The 22871-nt window shown below is 40.5% G+C and overlaps 1 protein-coding gene across 3 annotated transcripts; it reads right to left on the bottom strand.

The window, feature by feature from the left end:
- Positions 1-789: 789 nt before the first annotated feature.
- LOC139450067 (carbohydrate sulfotransferase 11-like) lies at positions 790-16881 on the bottom strand. Of its 3 annotated transcripts, none has more exons than XM_071231707.1 (4): positions 16742-16881; positions 3981-4147; positions 2868-2905; positions 790-1670 (listed from the first exon to the last, which is right to left on the bottom strand). In XM_071231707.1, exons 2-4 carry the CDS (start codon positions 4102-4104, stop codon positions 840-842), a joined length of 993 nt encoding a protein of 330 aa, XP_071087808.1. In that variant the 5' UTR covers positions 4105-4147; positions 16742-16881; the 3' UTR covers positions 790-839. The 3 variants fall into 3 exon arrangements, with proteins under 3 accessions (XP_071087808.1, XP_071087809.1, XP_071087807.1); XM_071231708.1 differs by lacking the exon at positions 16742-16881 and adding an exon at positions 5255-5328; XM_071231706.1 differs by lacking the exon at positions 16742-16881 and having other exon boundaries at positions 3981-4262.
- Positions 16882-22871: the final 5990 nt, after the last annotated feature.

Here is a 22871-nt window from a genome sequence, read left to right as displayed (position 1 = left end):
ACAAAGTCTTAACATTACATTTTATTCATTCTTGAGATATTTTATTGCACCTATATTCACTTGAGATAAAAGTGGAATAGCACATTGTGTATCACACCGAATCATACAGTATATAAGGGACTGACCATTTCATATAAGGGGCCTGGGAACAAATGTCCCCGAAAATTCTTGAAAAAAATAATTCATGCTTCAGACAGTCGAAGAAAAGGACATTGTCCCACACAAAAAGGTACATTTTTACAAGGTGTTATTCATAAAAACATTCATTCTGATAGTTTAAAAATAAATAAATATATATTTGGTTTTGTAGCTGTAGCTCAATAAATTTCGAATTTCGATACATACAAAAATCACTTCCATGGACCAAAATACTTTCACGAGGTTGTCATTGGGGTTTCAAAATCACCTCCATGTACCAAAATACTTCCACGAGGTTGTCATTGGGGTTTCAAAACCACCTCCATGGACCAAAATACTTTCACGAGGTTGTCATTGGGGTTTCAAAATCACCTCCATGGACCAAAAAACGTTCACGAGGTTGTCATGGGGTTTCAAAATCACCTCCATGGACCAAAATACGTTCACGAGGTTGTCATTGGGGTTTCAAGGCTTTATATTCCAGATATGTAATTGTTTTGTCAACACTGATATTTGCCAACTAGATACAATGGTTGTCATAGGGTATCACTTTCGTGTCCAACATGGAACGTAATACACCTCCACTAGCCGAAACACTTCTAGGATGTTGCTTATTCATGTTCCGTATTTGGGCAATACTGCACCTTCCATATTTGATTGGTGCCATGCGTAAAGTTCTCTCAACCACCGTTGTTCGTCGACTAGAAACCAAAACGCCAATGAGTCATGTTCCTCAAGGCTTGTGGCACTCGGTAGTCAAACATGAGGAAATCGGAATAATACACCTCCATGAGCTGATCCAGCAGGCCAGGGGGGATGTCACGATAATACTGGTGCAGCAGCTTCTTGGTCCCACTATGTTTATACGTCACAGAACGGTCGGGAAAACTCAGATGAGTGGCTCCAATCTTCGCCAACACAAACTTGGAATCCGCAGCAATGTTACTATACGAACCAATGAAATCATACTGAACTTTGCAGGGGTGACACAACTCTGAGATCGTCTCCCAGTGTTCATTAAACGGCTCCGACCTTGAAGAATCTATAAGATATTGCACAAATTCATAGAACGTCAAGTTAACGCCTTCTTGGCCTTTAGTCCTGAATCGTTTTATGATGTTCTTGCCGTAATGATTCTGGAAGAAATCATTGACGTTCTTGCCCTGGAACTTGTTCCTGAAGGCAGATAGGACACGTTCAAAAGGTTCACGGGTGAACATGAACTTATAATAATGTTTCAACCTATGTATGATCTGGTCTGGTGTCATGTCCTTTAGGTGAGTTAAATGACGGTCGTACAACCCGTGAACAAGAGGAGACCTCAACTTGAGTGGATCCGTTGCGTTCATCTTCCCCGTCAGCATCAACATCATCCTCCGCCAGTTGGTGCACGCAGCCTTGGGTACCTGGCAGTATATGATCTTGTACTTGTCGTCAACCAAAAACTGTTTGAACATTGCTGGGTTTATGCTATCATCGTCTGGTTGATCTGCGCAGTATTCACTCTTTGTCCGGGGATGTTGTCCCGACGCCTGCAATGTAATATGGACATGTTTTACCGGCTGACTGATTTATTGAAAGGCAATGACACATTTAATGACATTTAGATGTGTGTGACAATGATAAATTAATTGTACTTTTCAAACACTATGTGTCCCAAAACTGCTTTTTGATTCTGCAGTGCAGAAAACATATTGTTTATAGTTAATGATATTTTATCATCCAAAACTGGCTCCCACAGGAGATATCGCCTGGGTGAGATGTAGATATTGCGGCAAGGAAATTGCATCACAAAGCTTTGCAGACCATTGTGACGCCATTGGTTACCATGGCCTCACAATCAAATGACATCACTAATGGCTCTGCTACTGAAGCTGTTAGCAGAGCTTTTTACACTTAAGACACTGCTTATTCCTGTCTACAAACTGAAAAAATTGGAAGAATGATGTTGGATGATAAATAGAACCTCGCCCTTGTGTATTTTGATATCAAATATATCAACACTCGTCGATAAAAGTTTAAAACTTCCCGGCAAGCCTCGGAACTTTAAACTTTTTTCGACTCATGCAGATGAATTAGATATCAAAATACACTCGGGTGAGATTCTCTATTCATATGGCATGTATTTAAATTTACCTACTTTTACCTATTTTCTCTCATTACTCATGGCCATAAGAATGGCTCTATGAACTGTATATATTATATGTTATTATTTTGTTAATCGGTAGCAAAATGGATATCGTCACGCCGAAGACCCGGGTTCGATTCCCAACATGGGTACAATATGTGAAGCCAGCTTCTGGTATCCCCCGCCGTGATATTGCCGGAATATGACTAAAAGCGGCATAAAACCATACTCTCTCACTCACGCATAATGGATATTTCTTGAAAAGTGCACTTCACAATTTATCATATGTAATATTCCTGATCGCCGGAATGGCTTGTTTTCACTTAAGGTATAAGCACACATGCAGCTGTCTTTGTTAATTTTCATCGTGAAAGTTTGTGCTCCTATGTTAAGTGGCGATGACGATAATGATGTAACAGTTGAGATGACTTCTGTGATAGAGTAGATACAACCTGTGTCTCTTTTCATAAAAAAACAATAGTCATTAGGGATGTACATCTTGGTCCTTTTCCAACTGAGTGTTGTGGTGAATTTGTGACGTGCTGATGCACACAGTCTGTTGGACTCCTTTATGGGTGCAATTATCTAGGCTTGTACTTACCGGACCAGTTTTAGAAGGAGACTTAGACGTCACGTGACCTGAAAACATAAGGACAGGTTAACCTTTGATGAAGAAAATATCCGACAATACATGTTACATGTATTCCTGACCCGTGTGGACCCGGGTTACAGTAGGTCTTCAACAACCCACACTTGTCGTAGGCGGCTGTCGGGATCAATTACTGGATTGTCTGGTCCAGACTCCAGTCTTCGTCATATAGCTAGATTATTGCTGAGTGCGGCATTAAACAAGAAACAAACAAACATGTATTCCTTTTTAAAAAGCAACTTCTTCATGTACTAATATACTACCGGGCCCCATATACACCCTTGTTGAATGGTGGCTAATAATGAAACAAACAAAAAATGGTTATTGGATGGTCATGCTAATGTACTTGCATCTTCACACAAATTTTCACCATTTCATCTCTGATTAAAAAATATATAACATCGATGAGTCTTTGCGCAGGGGGTGAATACGCCGACTTTCAGATCGATTCGACTCAATCCGTTTAATAATTAAAAAATGAAATGTTGTAAATGATGAAATATAATGACGAAGTATCTAATGACCTTATTATATCCAAAACAAAATCTCAAATTAAAATCTAGAGTTGTTATATATGGTCGTGGTGTTACATCTGAACAGAAGTAGTTCATCACGTCCCGACGAATCTTATGGTTGGAGTCGACAAAAATGGATCGAGTAATGAATTGGCCCTGAGTCCATCACCCACCGGACGCCGTGACAGAGTCTAACAAAGCCTAAAAACACAACAACACACCAGCAAACTAAGCATAAAATATCAAATTACAGGCATACACAACAGCACTCGATATGCGGAAATTAAATTTATCTGCTTGAAAGAGATGAGACATTTCATGGGCGTAAACTGAGACACACCTGTGATGGCAGTTTCCCTCAAATAATTTGTTTTGAGTAGAAAAGGAAGGGTTTCGCTTCTCCTTTCAGATATGGAAAAGCAGCGCTGACAGAAAACTACACCAGTCTTTAACACCCCGTCCCAGGTGAGCGAATGCTTAACCTCTCGGTTACTCCCCACCACTCTGTAATATATGTAGAGAATGTTATGGCAATTTGTGCCGTTCTCACCTTTCTTGTCTCTGTGCATGGCCGCCACGCTGTCGTCGGGGAACGATATGATGGCGATGCTCAGGATGAACGCCAAGCCTATCAACGTCCCTACGACAGCACGACGGGGATGGAACCTCATCATCAGAGCAGTACAGTTCCAGCGTCGGTCATCACATAGCTTCCATCTGGAACAAACGTGTATCATGTTCAAGTTTTCTGCCCATGTCTTGCCCCGTCAGGAGGTGGAGTACATCCTTCCACGTAGATTGTTTGTTTTCGTTTTGCAACAGGGATGTATGTTTCATTGGATTTCACCGAGAACAGCAGGTATGGTGGCGCGTGACTGTATATAGTTAATCTCAGCAACGCTTGACGCTTTCTGTTTCGGGTCGATGCTCTTACCTTCACCACGGATGGGAGCACTTGGGCCCTAGCGTGGCCTTCGTTTGTAGGTTCTAATGAGATTTATTAAAGAGAGGAGGAATGCATATTTTGGTTCTAAGACGTGAATGTATAAAATGTTATTTATTTAAGTTAATTTCGTCTGCAAATGTTTACTTTTGATTTATTCAGTTTGTAATTTGTAAATGTAGCATTTGTTCTCGTTGACATCATTGTGTTTCCCTTCTGGATAGGGAACACGCCCAGGCCCAGTGTCCTTTTAATCTTTGGCTCTTGTATCTTTGGATACAAAAGAATACTAATACCAAATATGCGAATACTAATAATGTGACTACTACTACTACTACTACTACTACTACTACTACTACTACTATTAATAATAATGCCGTTAATATTGCACGATATTTCCATAACAAAGAAAAATCCTCAAAGTGCAACAATATTATTACCTCTATCAATGGATCAGTGCGTGGATCGGTATAGAAACCAAGCTGTTTGCGTGACGGTAAACAGTCACATTACCATCTCATCCTCACCCACTGCTGGGTGAACAGACACCACATATAACAGGTATTCAGTAAAGTGCAGGACTGCCGAACGAGGTCACTCATCCAACCACTTTTTGTGTGTTGTACTCAGGATCACGTGACACCGTACACGGGACCACGTGACACCGTACACGGGACCAAGTATCCCAACATTACCCCAAGTAAGTGCACTGAGAAACGAATACCAGAAAGTAAATAAACAGCTTGTCCTAGTCCTTGCGTGACGCTGTTGTTCTCTGTAGTGATATCCAATTTCCAAACTGCCGTCATTAAACCTTCCCATGAAAAAAGAAGCTAAAGTTGGCAGTTGCTTCCCTATTAAGACCCTTATATAACACATACCTTAACCCAGGTACGACCTCGACTCGCTGCAATGCTGGCTCATGTCCAATTGAGTGTTTCAGTAATCATCACACAATGATCTTACCGCAGGGAGTCGCTGAGTATATACTCCGATTATCCAGAGGAAATCGGGGTTAGGTATCGTCAAGTCTATTGTGCTATTTTCCACTGACGTATGTGACCCCATTAGGACAAGAAAAGAATATTTCACAGGCCATTTGCGAGTACCTGTAACTTAGAACTGCGTGCGTGCTCAATCTCATTAAAATCAGATCTTAGTTCTCGCTACCGCTAAACAAAGATCTGAAGATATCACATTACAGGTCACGGCAGACCGATCTTTCGCGAACTTTGACCAATGGAATGATTAACAAGAAGACGACAATAGCCAATCAGAAGGCATAGTCCGGCAGAGAAATGAATATTTTCCCACAACCCAGAATTAGGAGATAAAGTTTTTTTTATTGCTGGATTTGTTTAATGATGTACTCTAGATTATGAAACTGACTGATGACACTCTGTCATCTTTGGGCATTTTGAAATATTCAAGATGGCCGACAAGATGGCCGCCAAAACATGAAAATATCGCTTCCTTGCTAACAGTATGGAATATGATACCACTTTTGGAGCGAATCACTAATATTTTGATTTCAACTAATTAGAATATGGTATTCTAAATGAACTGGTATCATTTAAAACATAATTTGATTCTTAAATAAGCAAGATAACTGGCAAAATGCCTGTCGAAACATTATAAAGTCAACAAGCACGGCATTCTTTTTAAGGATAATTCTGAACTTTCAAAAATGAATATTGGCTCAAGGTTTTCTTCACATACATACAATCATCATCAACAACACGGTTAGTGAGTTGGTTGAAGCAGACACTGGAGCTACAATGTAATAAGAGAAGGCCTCGTAAGTGTGTCACTTGTGCCTAATCCATTTGGTTTTCCGAAATTAAATATGTTTAAATCCATACCGCAGCTGGTAGTTTAATTTGTGAAAAATAGCAGGACATTCAGCTGTCGGGGCTATGGGTCAGTGGGTGATTGACGATTTGCGATGGCGCCAGCTGGGGTAGGAGACGACACACTTTCCAAATTATTTCTCAACCTTATATGATGCTAATTCAACAAGAAACACAGAGACACATAGTGTTTGATAGAGGCTACTTGTTATACTATATTGTTGATTAAAATATGTAAAACTATGTATCTCTGGCTGTCTTGTCATCCCTTCATTCAGTAAAGTGGACTGTTCCAACTACCCACATTACCTAATTATAAATCTCATCCAGGCATGGCATACCCACATCACCTAAATGTATTTTGGTACCTTGTGGGGAGAAATTAGGCGATCTGGGAGGACACCGTTATATCATCTAACATGGCCAACTCTGCTCTTAAGTAAACAAGAACCTAATCAGTGAGGGGTCCTTTATCATCCATATTTGACTGCTTATAAAAATCTTATATCTCTCCTCACAGCTGGTTATCATATATTTTTGCTGCTGAATATTCGAAACAGAGTGATTGAGTTGGTACAACACATGTATACGGTTCCATTTTAAATGACTGCAGCGCTCCATTATGAAAACAAGTTGTTTTAACGCCGCTCTCAGCAGCATTCCAGTGATATATGACGGCGGCCTGTTGTATATGAAATAAATGCAAATTGAATCTTGAATCTTGAAAGTTGCAGATTTTCCGCAAATCAGTATGACATGCAGTATACAGTATATCAACTGCAATTTACTGTATACAACATGCAGTATACAGTGTGTCGCGAGCTCCGCGCTGGGCTGGAGCACACATTTCCTGCCCCTCTCCCTTCGGCAAACACCTCATTTTGTCCTCTCTGCCGGACTAGCAGCTTAATCGAGCTTTACGGCACGGGTTTCAAACTGGCGTCTACGCTTCGAAACATCCACTCGATTAAAAAATTAAAGAATGAACAAAATAACATTCAGAAATGGTTCATAGATGGTCTAGATTGTATGAATACAGACACAAAGCCCATAACTGTCGTTCGGAATACCCTGCGTATTTTGTCGAGGTTGCACGATCAAAAATCACATTCCAACTGTCACTTTCATGATCTGATGAGCGATGCTCTGATTGGTCAGATGAAAGGTCGTTCTGACATGACTCGCAATGGGATGTCCTCAGATCTGTGTTTGGCGGTAGCGAGAACTAAGATCTGATTTGAATGAGATTGGTGCGTGCTTGTCATGAAGAGAATAGGTTGCAGGTATGCAACCGTGTCTGATATGAGCTGAACTTTGTGTTGAAGGAAGATTTCTGTGAATGAGATTTCAGGAGAGATAAGGATGATAGAATTGTACAGTGCCTGCGTTACTTATGTTCTCAAAAGCTGGTTTGCTTGGTCCAGATCAGTTACATTCGCCGGGATATATAATGTATATGTCGGTGACGTTAAACAACAGTAATTATTACAAGGTGACTATGCTTGTCGTATGAGGCGACTAACGGGATCGAGTGGTCAGGCTCGCTGACTTGGTTGATGTATGTCATCGTATCCCAATTGCGTCGATCGATGCTCACGATGTCAATCACTGGGTTGTCTGGTCCAGACTCGATTATTTACAGACCGCCGATATATAGCTGGAATATTGCTGAGTGTGGCGTTTAACAAACCAACAAAAGAAAAGAAAACATATATATAATATTAATGAGCATCATCAACGAATTGTGACGTCAGTTTCGACACGGGGGGTAGAAACCCCATCGAGTTATCACACACAAGGTAGCGAGGTGACCCAGGGGTAAATTTTCAGGACGAAAACCCCGGTTAGAGATTCCTGGATCCGATTTAGCTATCCCCACCCTCGATATTGCTTCTGTATTGTATAAGCGGCGTAGAATGAAAATCACTCAATCACACAGACAGTGTCGGCTTGGGAGCAAAGTTATCTGTTAGCGGACCGGTCATTCGGTAGGTCGGGTTCGAATCCATTCATTCTGTGTTTCCATGTTATGGTTGTTGCGATTAGAAAAGATATACAAATTATAAAGTGAGTGAGTGAGTTTGATTTTACGCCGCTTTTAGCAATATCACGGCGGGGGACACCGCAAATGTGCTTCACACATTGTACCCATGTCGGAATCAAACCCGGATCTTCGGCGTAACGAGCGAACGCTTTAACCACTAGGCTACCCTACCGCCCCAATTATAAAATGAGTGAGTTATGTCACGGCGTGTCAGGTTGATGAGGGAGGAAAGCCCGAAGTGATGTAGGTCATCGACGTTTACCCCTTCGGTGAAACCCACGAGCAAGGGCATGGTGCTGACAAACCTAGAAACACCACGGCAGGTCGGGAACAAACACACAATCACAGGTTTCTGGTGAGCGTAACCTACACTAATCAGCACGGAAACAGCAACTGGGCACCCGTCCCAAAACAGATTATCACCCCACATCTATATTTCTCAAAACACCGCAAACCACCCACCAGTCCACAAACACGAGCTGTCACGTCGCTGCACTTCTTGTTGACATTAAGACTACGACGTGCCAAGCTACGAATTCACTGGATAAAAATACCCGGAAAAATAATGGGCCGGTTTACTATGTAAATATCAACTTGATACCGACAGAGATCAGAACCCGGTTACCCCAGAGAGAGTGGCTCCAGGGACAATAAGTTGATGGGTGTGACAAGGACCGGTCCTACAGTAATTATAGAGGCAGGGCCTCATGGGCGTCCTTTTGAACAGCCTCACATGATAACATATACATCTCGTCGTCAGGCAATATCTCCAGACGGTGTGAACACAGCCGCCATGTTGCATAGCGTACATGTCAGTGTTGGGAAGGTGGATGGTTCACCCGCTGTTTTGGGGAGTAGGTTTTATTTTTGAGTGGTTGTTTAAAACGCAGTACTCGAGCAATATCGCTGACTTTTGATAAACAAATACGGGGTAGACAAAGTAGTAGTTGACAATGTCGTCGGCGTACCTGACCGGCAGGTCAGACATGTGACCCCGGAATCATGACAAGTATGCTCTTTTGTTTGTTGGTTCGTTGTCAAACGACACACACTGCAATATTCAAGCTCTATGACGGCGATCTGTATGTAATCGAGTCTGGACCAGACAATCCAGTGATTGATATCACGAGCATCGATTCGCACCTGGGATACGATGACATGCATCAACCAAGTCAGCGAGCCTAACCACCCGATCTCGCAAGTTGCCTCTTAAGACAAGCAGGAGTTCTAACCCGGATCTTCACATGGCGTCTGCTCTTATGACAAACATGGGGTACTGGGTCCAATCTATCTGTGTTGAAAATATATTAAGAGTGCTAGGTGTTTTTACATATTTTTTTAATTTTTAGTTTCATATTTAATTACCTTTTTAAAAGGTGTTTAGGTGGAGATAACGCTACATTATATGTATCACAAGTGACAAGGCGAGCACACAACAGCATTATCGCGCAGATTGTTCAACATGCCAATCCAAAATGGTCCCTTTTCTTCAGTAATTGAGTAACTGGGATTTAAACCCACAGTGAGTTGGTCCTGGTGTCTGTGGATATTACAATCAACGAACACACGTTCAGTGCCTACAAACTTTTTCTCGTGTCCAAGGTCCACCTGAGGCGGCGGTATCTCGCCACATACAAATCTTCTTATGGCTACATAATACAGATGGTACCGAATGGCACAAATCGCTGTTAGAACATCAATCGCGTTTCATGGTTGAAAAACGATCCTTCAGACAGTCAACCACTCGGCTAATGTAAATATCCATGTTTTAATTTGCAAGACTGAACATATTTCACCCTCCAAAGGCTTTTTATAAAACATGTGATGTTAGTGAAATATAAAGCACTATGTTGAGTACATCTGAGACCGATTCTGTTGCAGAGGCCGGGAGGTGTCCTCTGACCTTTCTGGTTGAATGGGTGTCTTTGGTCTACGTGAAATACCAGTGTCATTTTATATGTGTTTAATGAAAAATGTGATTTCAATGAAATAGTTATATACAGTATTATACAGAGAGTGGTGTTGTACAGGTTGTGTTGTGGAAGGGCCCTGAGCTGACCTCTGACCTAGGGATGCTGGGTTTGGTTACTGCCTTTGGGCTACGTGGAATGCCATTGCCTTTGTATAGTCCCAGTGAGCCTTGCTGGTGGTTTATGGTCTTAGATACGACGGTACATGATGCTGACATATTTGGCGTTAACAGAATGCCTTTGATTGATGCCTCACATTCTTCAAATGGTTGTCCATGGGGTTCCGAATGAAAAGCAAATAAGTGGCACCTGATTATTGCTTGTGAATAGAGCTGTGTCGTGTGGAAAATGTATTCTAGATGAAAGGAGTATAGTTGTTGTATTATTGTACTTATTGTAAACATAACACGTCGACACCAGATTATAACCTGTCTTGGTTATCCGATGAAACAGATTCTATTGGGCGCGAAAGGCAAAATAGCGTGATAATTTTATAAATAGATCACTGAAAATGAGTAGTGAAACCAGGTGTTCGCGAAAAGGGTAAGAGTGCCCCGCCCTATTTGTAGCACCCCCCATTCACATAATTTGATAAAAGATAATAAAAAATAAAAAAGTATATTGCCTGACATCACACAGCGAAGGCGGCATGTAAACAAACCAGACAATCAAGTGATACCCAGAAATCCAGTCACACCATAGCGCGTTTACTGTTTTATGTTGAAGGGAAAAGCGATGTGTTAATTTTAAATTACGTCTGCTTTGCACAAGTGCAGAAATTCTACAGCTTTTTTAGTAAAGAAATATTTCCGTTTTGCAATACATCGGCCGGTGTCCCGGTATAAACTCTCCCCCGTACAAATTCTCTCCCCGGAGATTTTATACCGGTACAGATTCTCCCCCGGAGAATCTGTTCTGAAATAAAATCTCCCCCGGGCGGATATGTTTCGCGCCCCCCTCAGTATAAAGTCTCCCCCCTGATTATTCGGTTTGTTGCAATGTCTATAAGTACTAAATTCTTTAAATAGTTATCTTTAATGTGAGGAGGGTTACTTTAAAAAATAGATTATGAAATATTGTCATAATGAATTGATATGTCAGCATATTTTATTTGGTAACTGTACCTTCCATCCTAAAATAATTATAAGACATAATCATACCAAACAAATTTGAATGAAATGACTTAATGTAACAAATACATGTACGGTTACTGTTGTAACAGAATTCAGAAATCTTATTAATCCTCGCAAACATTCGGTTTTAACACTAACTACGTAAAAACTGTCAATATATCCACGCGCGCCTCCAGCTCAGGCTGTCCGTTATGCTCTGATTTTAGATCTAAAATATATTCCTTAATACAGGCTACGATATGAAAATGGTATCAGTGTAATATCAGTGGCTAGAATATCATGGTGCAAGCAGGTTTCTGTTAAACATACAACATCATAACTATCTTATTCAGCACTGATAAAATCTACTTTGTCTTTAAGACTGCGTACGTTTAGATATATAATCTTTAAATCTGGACAATGCAAAGGTCCTGGATTCGGATGGATATCACCGCAGCAGAAAAGAAAAAGTAAAACTAAGAATGATAATCGGAAATTATATAAGCAAAGTAACCCAAAATATAGAGAAATGTGTATCATCTTCCCGAAATGATTAGCATGTAGAGTAGATTAAAAAACACCCACTATCAGCCTGTGTTGAACAACATCAACCGGCATCGACAATGCAAAGTGATCATGTAATTGTTATAATCGGGCTGGCGGTGAATCTCAGAAGGGATTCATACGTTATATACAACTTAAAAAAAATATGATTAGGAAAAACGAAAGGAAAAGTGCCCTCCATCCCCCTACCCCCACCCTCCCACACACGAAAAGAAAAAAACCCCGCCAAATCAATAAAAATAAAAATCAACAAATAAAAACAAACAACCACACACACACACAAGTAACTAAATGTATATTTAGATAAATATATAACCCAGAAAAAATAAAGGAGAGAAAAAAATAAATAAAAAATACACAAACAAATAAACATTAAAACCTAGAGGAATATGAAAATGTGTAATGCTAAAGCACGAAGACACGATAAACTGTACCAACATTACAATGTTCCCCGTTATGCATGCTTTACCTGGGTTACATACGGGTGATCTAAGTTAGAAATATATGACTGATATAAATTCTTTAAACACGGTAATATCGAATATGCTTGGATTATCTTTATTCCAAATGTGCTCCATTCAAGAAAAGTTATATAGAATTATATATTTACTCTCCCCCATGTATTTTGCTCTTTTATGTAAAAGCTTTTTCACCTTACACATTTTAATTACAGATTCCTTTGTTTTGATTTTAATGCAAACAAACCAGGCTTTCGAAATGCTATACAAAAACTATGCTTAAAAGTTTACAGAGTTTGTTGTTTCTAATACAGTTTTTGTTGTCTGTATACATTTTTTTAATATACCAGTTTGAGTCTACACGTGAACACAATCGATGGTTGAAATGTAAGTCTAAGAACAAAACATGAACTAATTCTCAAGAACTCTGATGTATAAAGTTACCTTCATCTTTGATTGACTGATGTATTTTCAATCTTTATTCAGCACTGAAGAGGCCCTTCACTTTCAAACCAATGCCCACACAGACACACACTCACCCAGCAGGCCAACAAACACATAAACATAGACACGGCCAAAATCCAAACCACTCATCCCTACACCACACCCAAACACCATCCCACAAACAAACACCACACCCATAACCGACAGCTCTGTCTGGGGCCCCTACCGAGAAACCGCACGCACCTCACACACACAAGCAGCCACTCAACCAACCACGAACCCTCCCACATCTCAACATAGCCAAAACATGCAAAACAAACCACAACACGACCGCCACAACACGACCCTCATCCAAGCACCCTACAGCCCACATGGCAACAACACTCCCCCACAGAAGCAAGCACAACAACAAAACGCAAACACTAAGAAATCCACAGCTACACCCATCCCGCAAACACCTACACAACCCTCCACATCACATGCCTCCCCTATGGAAACTCAAACAGCTAAACCTAATCTAACCGATGACGAAGATTCCCTCCACTACTGAGGAAACAATAGACACTACTCCAACTAAAACAAACCAAACTTCCCTCTCAGCCCCCAAAAAGAAGAAAAAACTAAACCGCAAAACTCCCCAACCAGCTAACACCCAAAACCTAAATAACCTCACCTTACTCCTAGTATACATGAATAGTCAAAACTCACCAAAAGCTAGCATGAAATCCTTCCACAAAGTAGCTTTCAATCTAAAATTAACCCATCTTCCCTTCTTCCTCTTTAACCTCCATCTAAAAGAAGTCACCGAATAAAATAAAAACTAAAAACTAAATCACCAATCACCCGAACCCAATAATGGAAGGACTAAATATTTTTCAGTGGAACGCCAACGGACTCACCTCCCACTGCCATGAACTAAAAACTAAATTTAAACTAAATAAAGGCCCTCACATTGCTTGTATCCAGGAAAGCAAATGCTAAAAAAAATCCAAATTCTCACTACCTAACTACAACTCAGTTAGAACTGACAGAGCTAAACCAAAAACAAGAAGAGCCGCAGGAGGACTAATCATATTTATCAGGGAAGATATAAATTACGAAGAAATAAAAATAGACACGCCAAACCTAGAAGCCAACGGCATTAAAATCACATTATATAACCGAAAAATAAACATCATAAATATATACCACTGGGCGGAACAAAAAGTCCAAATGGGGATCTAAACAAACTACTCAAAATAAACGATAAATCTACTATATTCCTAGGAGACTTAAACGCTCACCATCTTACATTGAGCATAGATGATAAAATAGATAATCATGGCAAATTAATTTCCGAATGGATAGAAACAAACGACCTAGTACTCCTAAATAACAACCAACCTACGAGGTACGATAAGATAAACCAAAAAATGTCGGCTATCGACCTAACCATAAGCACCGCAGATCTAGCTCAAAGTACTCAATGGGAAGTGCACGACGTCCCGCTAGGTAGTGACCACATCCCCATAAACATAACCATAGGAAATACAAACGTACCAATCCAAACAGAAAACCAAGAATCAAAATTCCATTACAATAAAGCTAACTGGGACCAATTCCAAGATATCTGCAACGAAGCCAACTTAAACGAAATAGAAAATAACGATCCAGAAACCTATTGTAGAAACCTAACAGACTATATAATAAACGCAGCCAAAACCTCCATCCCCTTCAAAACATCTAAGACAGGCTAGGCAAACCCACGGCACCATGGTGGAATGAGGAAATAGAACAGACTAGACGAAAAAGTAAATCAGCCTTCAATTAATGAAGCAAAACGCGACTACAAACATCTAAACATAGCCCACGAACTAAACCACCAGGTTCAAAAACTAGTCCAACTAGCCAAAAGTAGAGACTGGAAAAAATTCTGCGAAGGTATAAATAACCGTACAGATGCCAGAACGGTCTGGCGCAAAATCCACGCCATTAGATGCTTAAAACGACATAAAAAAACTAACATTAACAACTCAACCAACCCCGCCCAAAAAGCAAATAATCTCGCCAACCACTTTTCAGTCGTTAGCAGTAACACCAACTTCAGCAAAAAAATTCAAGATAAACTAAAAACAAAAAACAAACCCACAAAAGAACCAAACAATAACAATCCAGAAATAAACCAACCCTTCACAATGGAGGAGCTCCTCTACGTAATCCAAAACAGGAAAAAGGGCACAGCCCCAGGATTTGACCTAACTTCTTCCCAAATAATTAAAAATCTCCCGCTAAAACTTCTCCAGGCACTACTCAAACTATACAATCTCATCTTCCTAAACGGAAACAGGCCCTAGTCATACCAATCCCTAAACCTAATAAACCAGCTAATCAAGCTAACTCATATAGACCAATATCCCTTACTTCAAACTTATGCAAAGTAATGGAATCGATGGCTAAAAATAGATTACAACATTACCTTACCCAAAATAACATCAACTATTGAACTGCATGGCAAGTATTTATAAAACGACCGGGGGGAGGAAATATTATTTTTTTTGGGGGGGGGGGGGGGGGGGGGGGGGGGAGATTTTATTTCGTAGGGTGGGGGAGAGTTTATTTCGAGAGGGGCGGAACCGTACCGGTATAAATTCGCCGGGGGGAGATTTTATTCTGGGGGCGAATATATTTCGTGACACCGGCAGTTTCGGAAGCAATTGTTCATACATTACAAGGTTTTCGTTAGCACATAATTCGATAAGATTCTATCGATGATCAAAGCACTTCCTTTATGATTCACGCACCTAAAAAAACCAATAGCTTAAATTCTGGAAAATCTGTTAAGTACATCCAATCGCTTCTACTATTTATCCACGCAACTGCAAAACGGGAAAACATTGATAAATGGGGGATAGAAAAAACGGCCCCAGACAATCTTGTGGCGAAAATGGCCCCAAATTTTGGAAAATATTGGTGCCATGCTCTGGAGAAAATGACTCCAAATATAAGTTAGTTGATACAATTGTTATCTGATACTCTTATCTTCCCTTTGACATTATTAATGGTTATATTGTATCGGGTAAAAAATAACAAAATTAGGAAAACTGGAGAGGTGAGGTGCAGTGCCATCCATGGACCACTACGATAGGGAGGGTTGGGTGAAACCATGTGACCTTCCAGCATATCCTATCAATAAGTAAACTAAATATTACATAAACTAAATCACTACAAATTTGTATTAGTTTTATTTCTCCAAGATTTAGGTCCATTCTCCATGATTTGGGTCCATTTTCCACAAGGTTTTTGGTCATTTTCACTACATTTTGGGACCATATTCTCCAAATTGTCCGGACCATATTTCGTGTGGCTATTTTCTCCTGCACCATATTTATGTAAGCCAGTAAGGCCTGTGTACCACTCCCTATCAAGTTACGTTGAATAAAATATATCTAAACTCAACTAATCATACGGGATATCTCTTACGAGTTCTCTCCTAGAAGTAAGACACTGTGTTCACACCCCGCGTATATATCAAGGTCGGGTAATGGATATCCGGCTTGAACTGTGGACCGGGTGATGCTTCATGTGAAACGAAACCAGTACAAGTTTCCGATTAATGCAAAATTCTCGGCGGACGCTTATACCCTTTGTACACACCTACCGCATCTTCTATACTTGTAGTGATCTGACCTAATGCATCTTCTATAGTTGCACTGTTAGGACCTACTGCATCTTCTATAGTTTTTGCATTCGTCTACGTCTAATTCCCGTAACCGCAAACATTAGGTTTGTTCCGTTCGTAATATTTGAATGAGTCTGTGTTTAGAAAGTGTTACATGAAAGTGAATACGTATATTTACCTTCAAACCACCCAAGTTTGCTGCAGCGACAGAACACAAATTCACGTAATAATCACGAGTAGCTTTGAAGCTCAACGTATGTCAGCTTACCTTATTGTCGGAGTATGAAGCCCAATTTCACAAAAATATCCAATTCGTGAAGAAATAAGATCACTGCGTCAGTTGACGAGGTACGTTTAGAATGTAAGAAAATCCGAGTTATTGATCCATAGCGACGTTGGCACGTATACCAGCTATATCTAATACTTTATGGACGGACACGGCAGTGTCACGTGACTTTAAAGGGTGCGTTGTTTTCACAGTGGTTTAACCCTGGGGTTAAATTGAACTCGAAAGAATTGCCGCTTGCTTGATGTCAGGATTTATAACTCACGTGTCAAGACGATTATTACGGGTTTTAAACAAGCGGCAGCATGTTTCAAAGGGATGTTAAATTAAGCTGTTAATTGCGATGCCTGTAGCCGCGTTAATTGTATGTTTGGCAGGTGTACTGTTCACTGTTTATCCAGCATCATGTTGACGTGTTGATTCAAGCACCCGGTGTCCTCTCATTTGTTGCAGATTCCATTTGTTACTCATGTAATGAAAATGAACATATTTTGTAAGGCTTTCTAACAATTGAAACTGGAAGGTTCCACGGTTTATACATATCTGACAGAAAATAAAAAGATATTTATATATTAAACCATGTTCCTTGCATCATTGCATCCTTGCTCCTACAACTATTAAACATAACCAATGTAAAACAAATATCTTATCTTGGTATGTTCGTTTAGAAATATGAAAATGAAACTGTGTAATCCTGTATTTAGTTATAATGATTTTTTGTATTCATAAGCTCTAAAGCTTAAAGTCAATCAAAAAGCGACAAAAATGTTTTCCATAGTCATAAGAAATCTGTACTAAAAGCTAGTGTTCATTGCACGATTCCGACCATATGATGAGCTTATTTATGATTCCTGGTGTTCGCAAAAAGGTGAGCATATCCTGCCCCGCCGTTGGCATCCTTCACAAACACATGCAAAGGCAGGACAGCCGTTCCGAACAAACATGGGAATGATTATAATGAATTCATAACTACAATTAATGATTTAATTCACTTGAAAGAAACAACAATAAAGAAACTGGCGTTGTAGAAAAGTTACAAAGATAAACAGACTAATTTTCATTTTGAGCATAAAAGAATGAAATTTTAATAAAAGATTGGGACCAGCGAATAAGAGTCAAATTCCACAAGAAGTTGTTGATGGCGACGATAACGTTTGTTATGACCATGATAACCTGTTATCAACATGGCAAAACACATATGATGCACTTTTTAAGAGAAAGCAGTGTTCCGGTTAAATAGAGGTAAATCTACATATGCAAGATGTTCGAAACCCATTAGAATATAGGGGTATCCCTCTAATCTCGGTACCTTGTAAAGTATATGGTGATGTTTTTAAATACAAGGTTAACAGATTGGCTGGAAAAGAACTAATTATTAGCAGATGGACAAAAAGGCTTTCAGGCCTCCCGAAACTACATTGATAATTTTTGTTTTAGTAACGTTAATACGAAACAGACAAATATAAAAAGTCAACTTTTGTGATATTTGCCAACCTGAAATAGGTATTTTATAGTGTAAAGAGAAACTGTTTGTAGTACAAGTTATGTAATACTGGCGTCCGTGGACAATTGTTAACTGCAATAAGTCTTTATGTTGATGTTAACTGTGCCGTTAGAGTTAACATCTCCCTTAAAGAGCGTTTGAATGTGAACCTTGGCGTAATGCATGGATGCAAATTATAACCTATGTTGTTTTCTGTATACCTCAATGATCTGTCTGAAGCTATTAATAATCTTAAGCGTGGTGTGCACGTTTTCATTGTTTAGCACCTGTCGCGGATAACGCACCTGTACTAGTATTTCATAAGAATACTGATACTAGAGATAATCATTGTTAAGACTGTGCTACCAAATATCTAAGTTTTTCACAATATATCCGAAAATGATTTTTCACAATATTCCCATATGAGAATTATTTGTGCTAAATCCTGCTTTTTAACTTAAGACGCATAAACCATTGAAGCATTTTAATCTGCTTTAATGTTTGAAGACTTTTTTGTCTCTCTCATAATGTCACATACTGAATGGTTCTGTACTATTATTGTTTGTTTGTTGTTTAACGCCACACACAGCTATATGACGGCGGTCTGTAAACAATCGAGTTTGGACCAGAAAATCCAGTGATTTATATCATGAGCATCGATCCACGGCATTGGGGTTCTATAACGTGCATGAGCCAAGTCAGCAAGCCCGACCACCAAATCCCGTTTGTCCTCCTATATCCACCCGCGATGGATGCTCACTGGGCCTTGAACATGGGATGAAGTTTATAGAGGTTTGAGGAATAGGAATGTAACATTATATATGCGTTACCGATATGGAGTTATCCATGTACAGTCGTCTATCCAGATGTTAACATTGTAGCAGAACTCTGCTTATCCGGTCAAACTGGTTTCCATGGGATGTTAATCAGAGCAACTGATACAACCACAGATCCTTTCCCACTTTAAACTGCATCATTAGTCAATACATACACGTTACCGTTATGTCCTAATGAAAAAAATACTAACGACAGAAGTAACCGTATTCATGTTCTTATTTCTCATGATGTGATTTGTAATAAAAGGTGCGTAAGTCTTTTTGTCTTTGAAGATTTAAAGGGAACCTGTATTTGATTGAGCTTACAAAAAGCTCTCCAAAGATTTAAATGTTTACAAATTATGATTGTAACAAAATTGAGATTCAAATTCTGAAGAGCAGTTTTTGTGTTTTCTTTCACAAGTAATAGAGAAAAAAGATTTGAGTAACTTTCATTTTTACACCAATACTTATTTAAACTGGATCAAGCTACTCTGGTCTGTCTTAAGTTGTTTTTTGTTTGCACACATATTGAAAGGCCTGTAATTATTATCAATGTTCGGTATTTAATAAGTTATGTTGTCACATATACTCTTTCGTTTCTCAAAATCTAATAAAACTCAAAATATATATCACAGAACGACATTTCTGATTTCTTTATAATCTAAATAATAACCCCTTATAAATCAAGAAAAAATGAAATGAATATACTGTATGCATGGCTAAGAGTGTATGAAGACTTCGTGGGGAAACGCCCTGTCGTAGTATTGATTCGGTAGCATTCCTTCACCTGTGGCACTTTCACTTAATACCACTGACTGGGCATGTTCGATATATATAGCATTTTGGATTTGGAAAGTAGGAGCGTGCGTTAGATAACGTTTTACCTGACTTATTATTTATAGTTGCGTTGCAAATATGCTCTGTGTATCTCAGGGGAGCCGAACAAGCAGGTGCGTTGTCAGAATCAAGAGGTATTTAAACGCACCTGTTATAGTTAACAGTTTTTATTGCCGCACCAACACGACCTTGGAACCTAAAAGTCGTAAATATAGGGTTTACGCTATCAAAATTTGCTTTCAAAGAAACAGCCTTCTGTTTTGCACCCCTCCCCCGACCTCTCACACCTCAACTCACCCACCTATCGCTCCTTAAAATGAGGTATCAGAAAATATGATCGTGGGATTGAATCCCGGATTTTTCCCGATTAGGTCATATTTCACCATATCCTTGTTTAGGAGTCCCACCAAAGTGACAGACGTCTAAGTCCTTTATCGGGGCGGTCGGGTAGCCTAGTGGTTAAAGCGTTCGCTCGTCACGCCGAAGACCCCGGTTCGATTCCCGGGATGGGTACAATGTGTGAAGCCCATTTCTGGTGTCCTCCGCCGTGATATTGCTTGAATATTGCTTTAAAAAACTCACCCACTCACTCACTAAGTCCTTTATCCTTTCAGGCTTTCTTTCACACCAAGCTGTGATATATCTCAAGTACAGTTCAAAGCAATGTCAAACTCTCTCGCTTACACTTCATCTCTGCGTGTGGCTTTCTCTCTACATCGAGACGTGAAGGTCACAGGGTGAAGGTCACGTTTTCACATCTTCAAAACACCATTTACCATCACAGCTATCTGACACGCCTGTCCGACTTTTTATTCAATGAGAAGCCTTCAATACCCTCATCAAGGTATTAACATCCCATCATGGTGGAGTCGCGACCCCCTTGTACCAAGGTATCTAGTTTCCCGGCCGGGACCTCCTTCTATCAAAAAAAATGTTTTGCTATGGGGTCAAACTGATTCATGGGTATATGAATTCCACGTTTTAACAGTAACAGGTGAAGCTCTCGTTGTACAATGTTCACCACGAACAAAAATTCACACACATATTCACGAATACACACATGCTCACACGTGACACCAATATCAGCGTCTGGACCTGTTGGATCGTCCCGCGTGGAATAGGTCCTCAGCAACCCATGCTTGCCGTAAAAGGCGACTATGCATGTCGTGAAAGGCGACTAACGGGATCGGGTGGTCAGGCTCGCTGACTTGGTTGATATATGACATCGATCCCAACTGGGTGGATCTTATGCTCATGATGTCAATCAATGGATTGTTTGGTCCAGACTCGATTATTTACAGACCGCCGTCATTTGGCTGGAATATTGCTTGGTGCTGCGTTAAATAACAAACAAAACAAATCATCGATGTCGTCCTACGCCAATCCACTCGTACCTCACTGCGGCTTCCAGCTTTTCATGGTTTCATGGTGGATGAGGAGGATCTGACGATCCCGCGAGTGTTTAATGGGGTTGAAGTCTGGTGGGCCAGCTGGTCATGGGGAAATGGCGACGTTGTGCGCAGCCAAGAAATCATGGACGACCTTTCTCGTGTGCGGCCTAGCGATGGCCTGCTCCTTGTTGCTGTTGGCGGGGGACGTAGCATTACATGTTGAAGAACGTCATCACTGTAGATGTGGCCGTTGGGGTCGCCACGGATAATGACAAGACTCGTCCTTTGGTTGCCATTCGTCAACGAAAAGACACTCCCCGACAGTCAGGGATCTGCAAGCGTTGCACATGTCCTTGTCCTGTGGTGCCTTCGACGTTGATGATCATGGAACAATGGAATCCACGGAAGGGGTTGTAGGTCGGCACCCATTTGCCTCATTCCTACGATCCCCTCTCTCTGTTGTGCAGTTAATCTTGGCATATTTTTAAAAACTTTTTCATTACCTGGGAAATTTTGGCATTTATGTTTCATACCATTTCTGGGCGTGGATTTTTTATGGGTACCCGAAGAAGGCGTTAAGCGATTATTCGCCGCTGCCCGTGCATCTTCCAAACAGCGTTTTAGTGTCACATCTGTTACAAAAACAGATGGATGCATGGTTTATTGAAAACTATTTTAATGCTATATCGGTAATAAACAGTTAGCAAATGAGCTGTTGTCAGTATATTATAAATACTGATGTACGGGCTTCGGAGGTGCTGTTTTATTAACAAGAACGAGATGCTCGAGGCGTCTGTCCGAGTGGGGCGGGACGGGGGGCGGGGGTGGGAGGGGAGGGGTTGTTGGGGGGGGGGGGGGGGGGGGGGGGGTTCCACAGGGTCACTCTAAGGATCACTCACAGGGTCACCCACAGTGTGCCCACCCATCCATGCACATCCATTGATATGTTTGTGTCAATGTTGACCTCTTCAGTTGACCTCGAACATGAGCGGCCACTCATCGGGTATCACCTCATCACCTTGCCTGGACCAGAATGTAGAAAGGAGACCCTCAGACGTGAGTGAGTGAGTGAGTGAGTGAGTGAGTGAGTGAGTGAGTGAGTGAGTTGTGGCGCCTTAGAATGGGGCACCTGTGTCATCCGTAATCCTAATTAATATCAAAACATCAAAGTTATCGTTGCCTTGTATTATGCTAGACGTGCAAGTGTAATCAAACATGAGACCTTTTGAGGCACATGTTTGTACTTGAAATCAAGATCTGTACAACCCCTAAATGATTTTGGAATTTAAATGAAAGGGACAGAAAAAGTAAACAGTCAAAAACATGTCTCCGAAACCGGTTTAAGGTCTGCCATTGTGGCTACGTTGTGTGTGAGGCTAGAGCCTCTATAGCTCTCGCATGAAAGTATAAACACTTTTCAGTCATCTTTTATCCCAGATGCCCTACATATTCCCCATGGACTGCATGGCGAGAGGGAGTTCTGATACACATACAGCTCTGTCAACCAACAACGCGTGACACCGGCAACAAGAGACGCCATCTTTTCGAAATCCATCCTGGATGAAACATGTTTGTTTGCGACA

Source organism: Haliotis cracherodii, unplaced genomic scaffold, assembly GCF_022045235.1.
Source record: "Haliotis cracherodii isolate W230 unplaced genomic scaffold, xgHalCrac1.p SCAF_8, whole genome shotgun sequence".
In the NCBI taxonomy this organism is placed as follows: Eukaryota; Metazoa; Mollusca; class Gastropoda; order Lepetellida; family Haliotidae; genus Haliotis; species Haliotis cracherodii.
The sequence above is the reverse complement of the archived record's forward strand: the minus strand, read 5'-3'. Positions and strand labels throughout refer to the sequence as shown.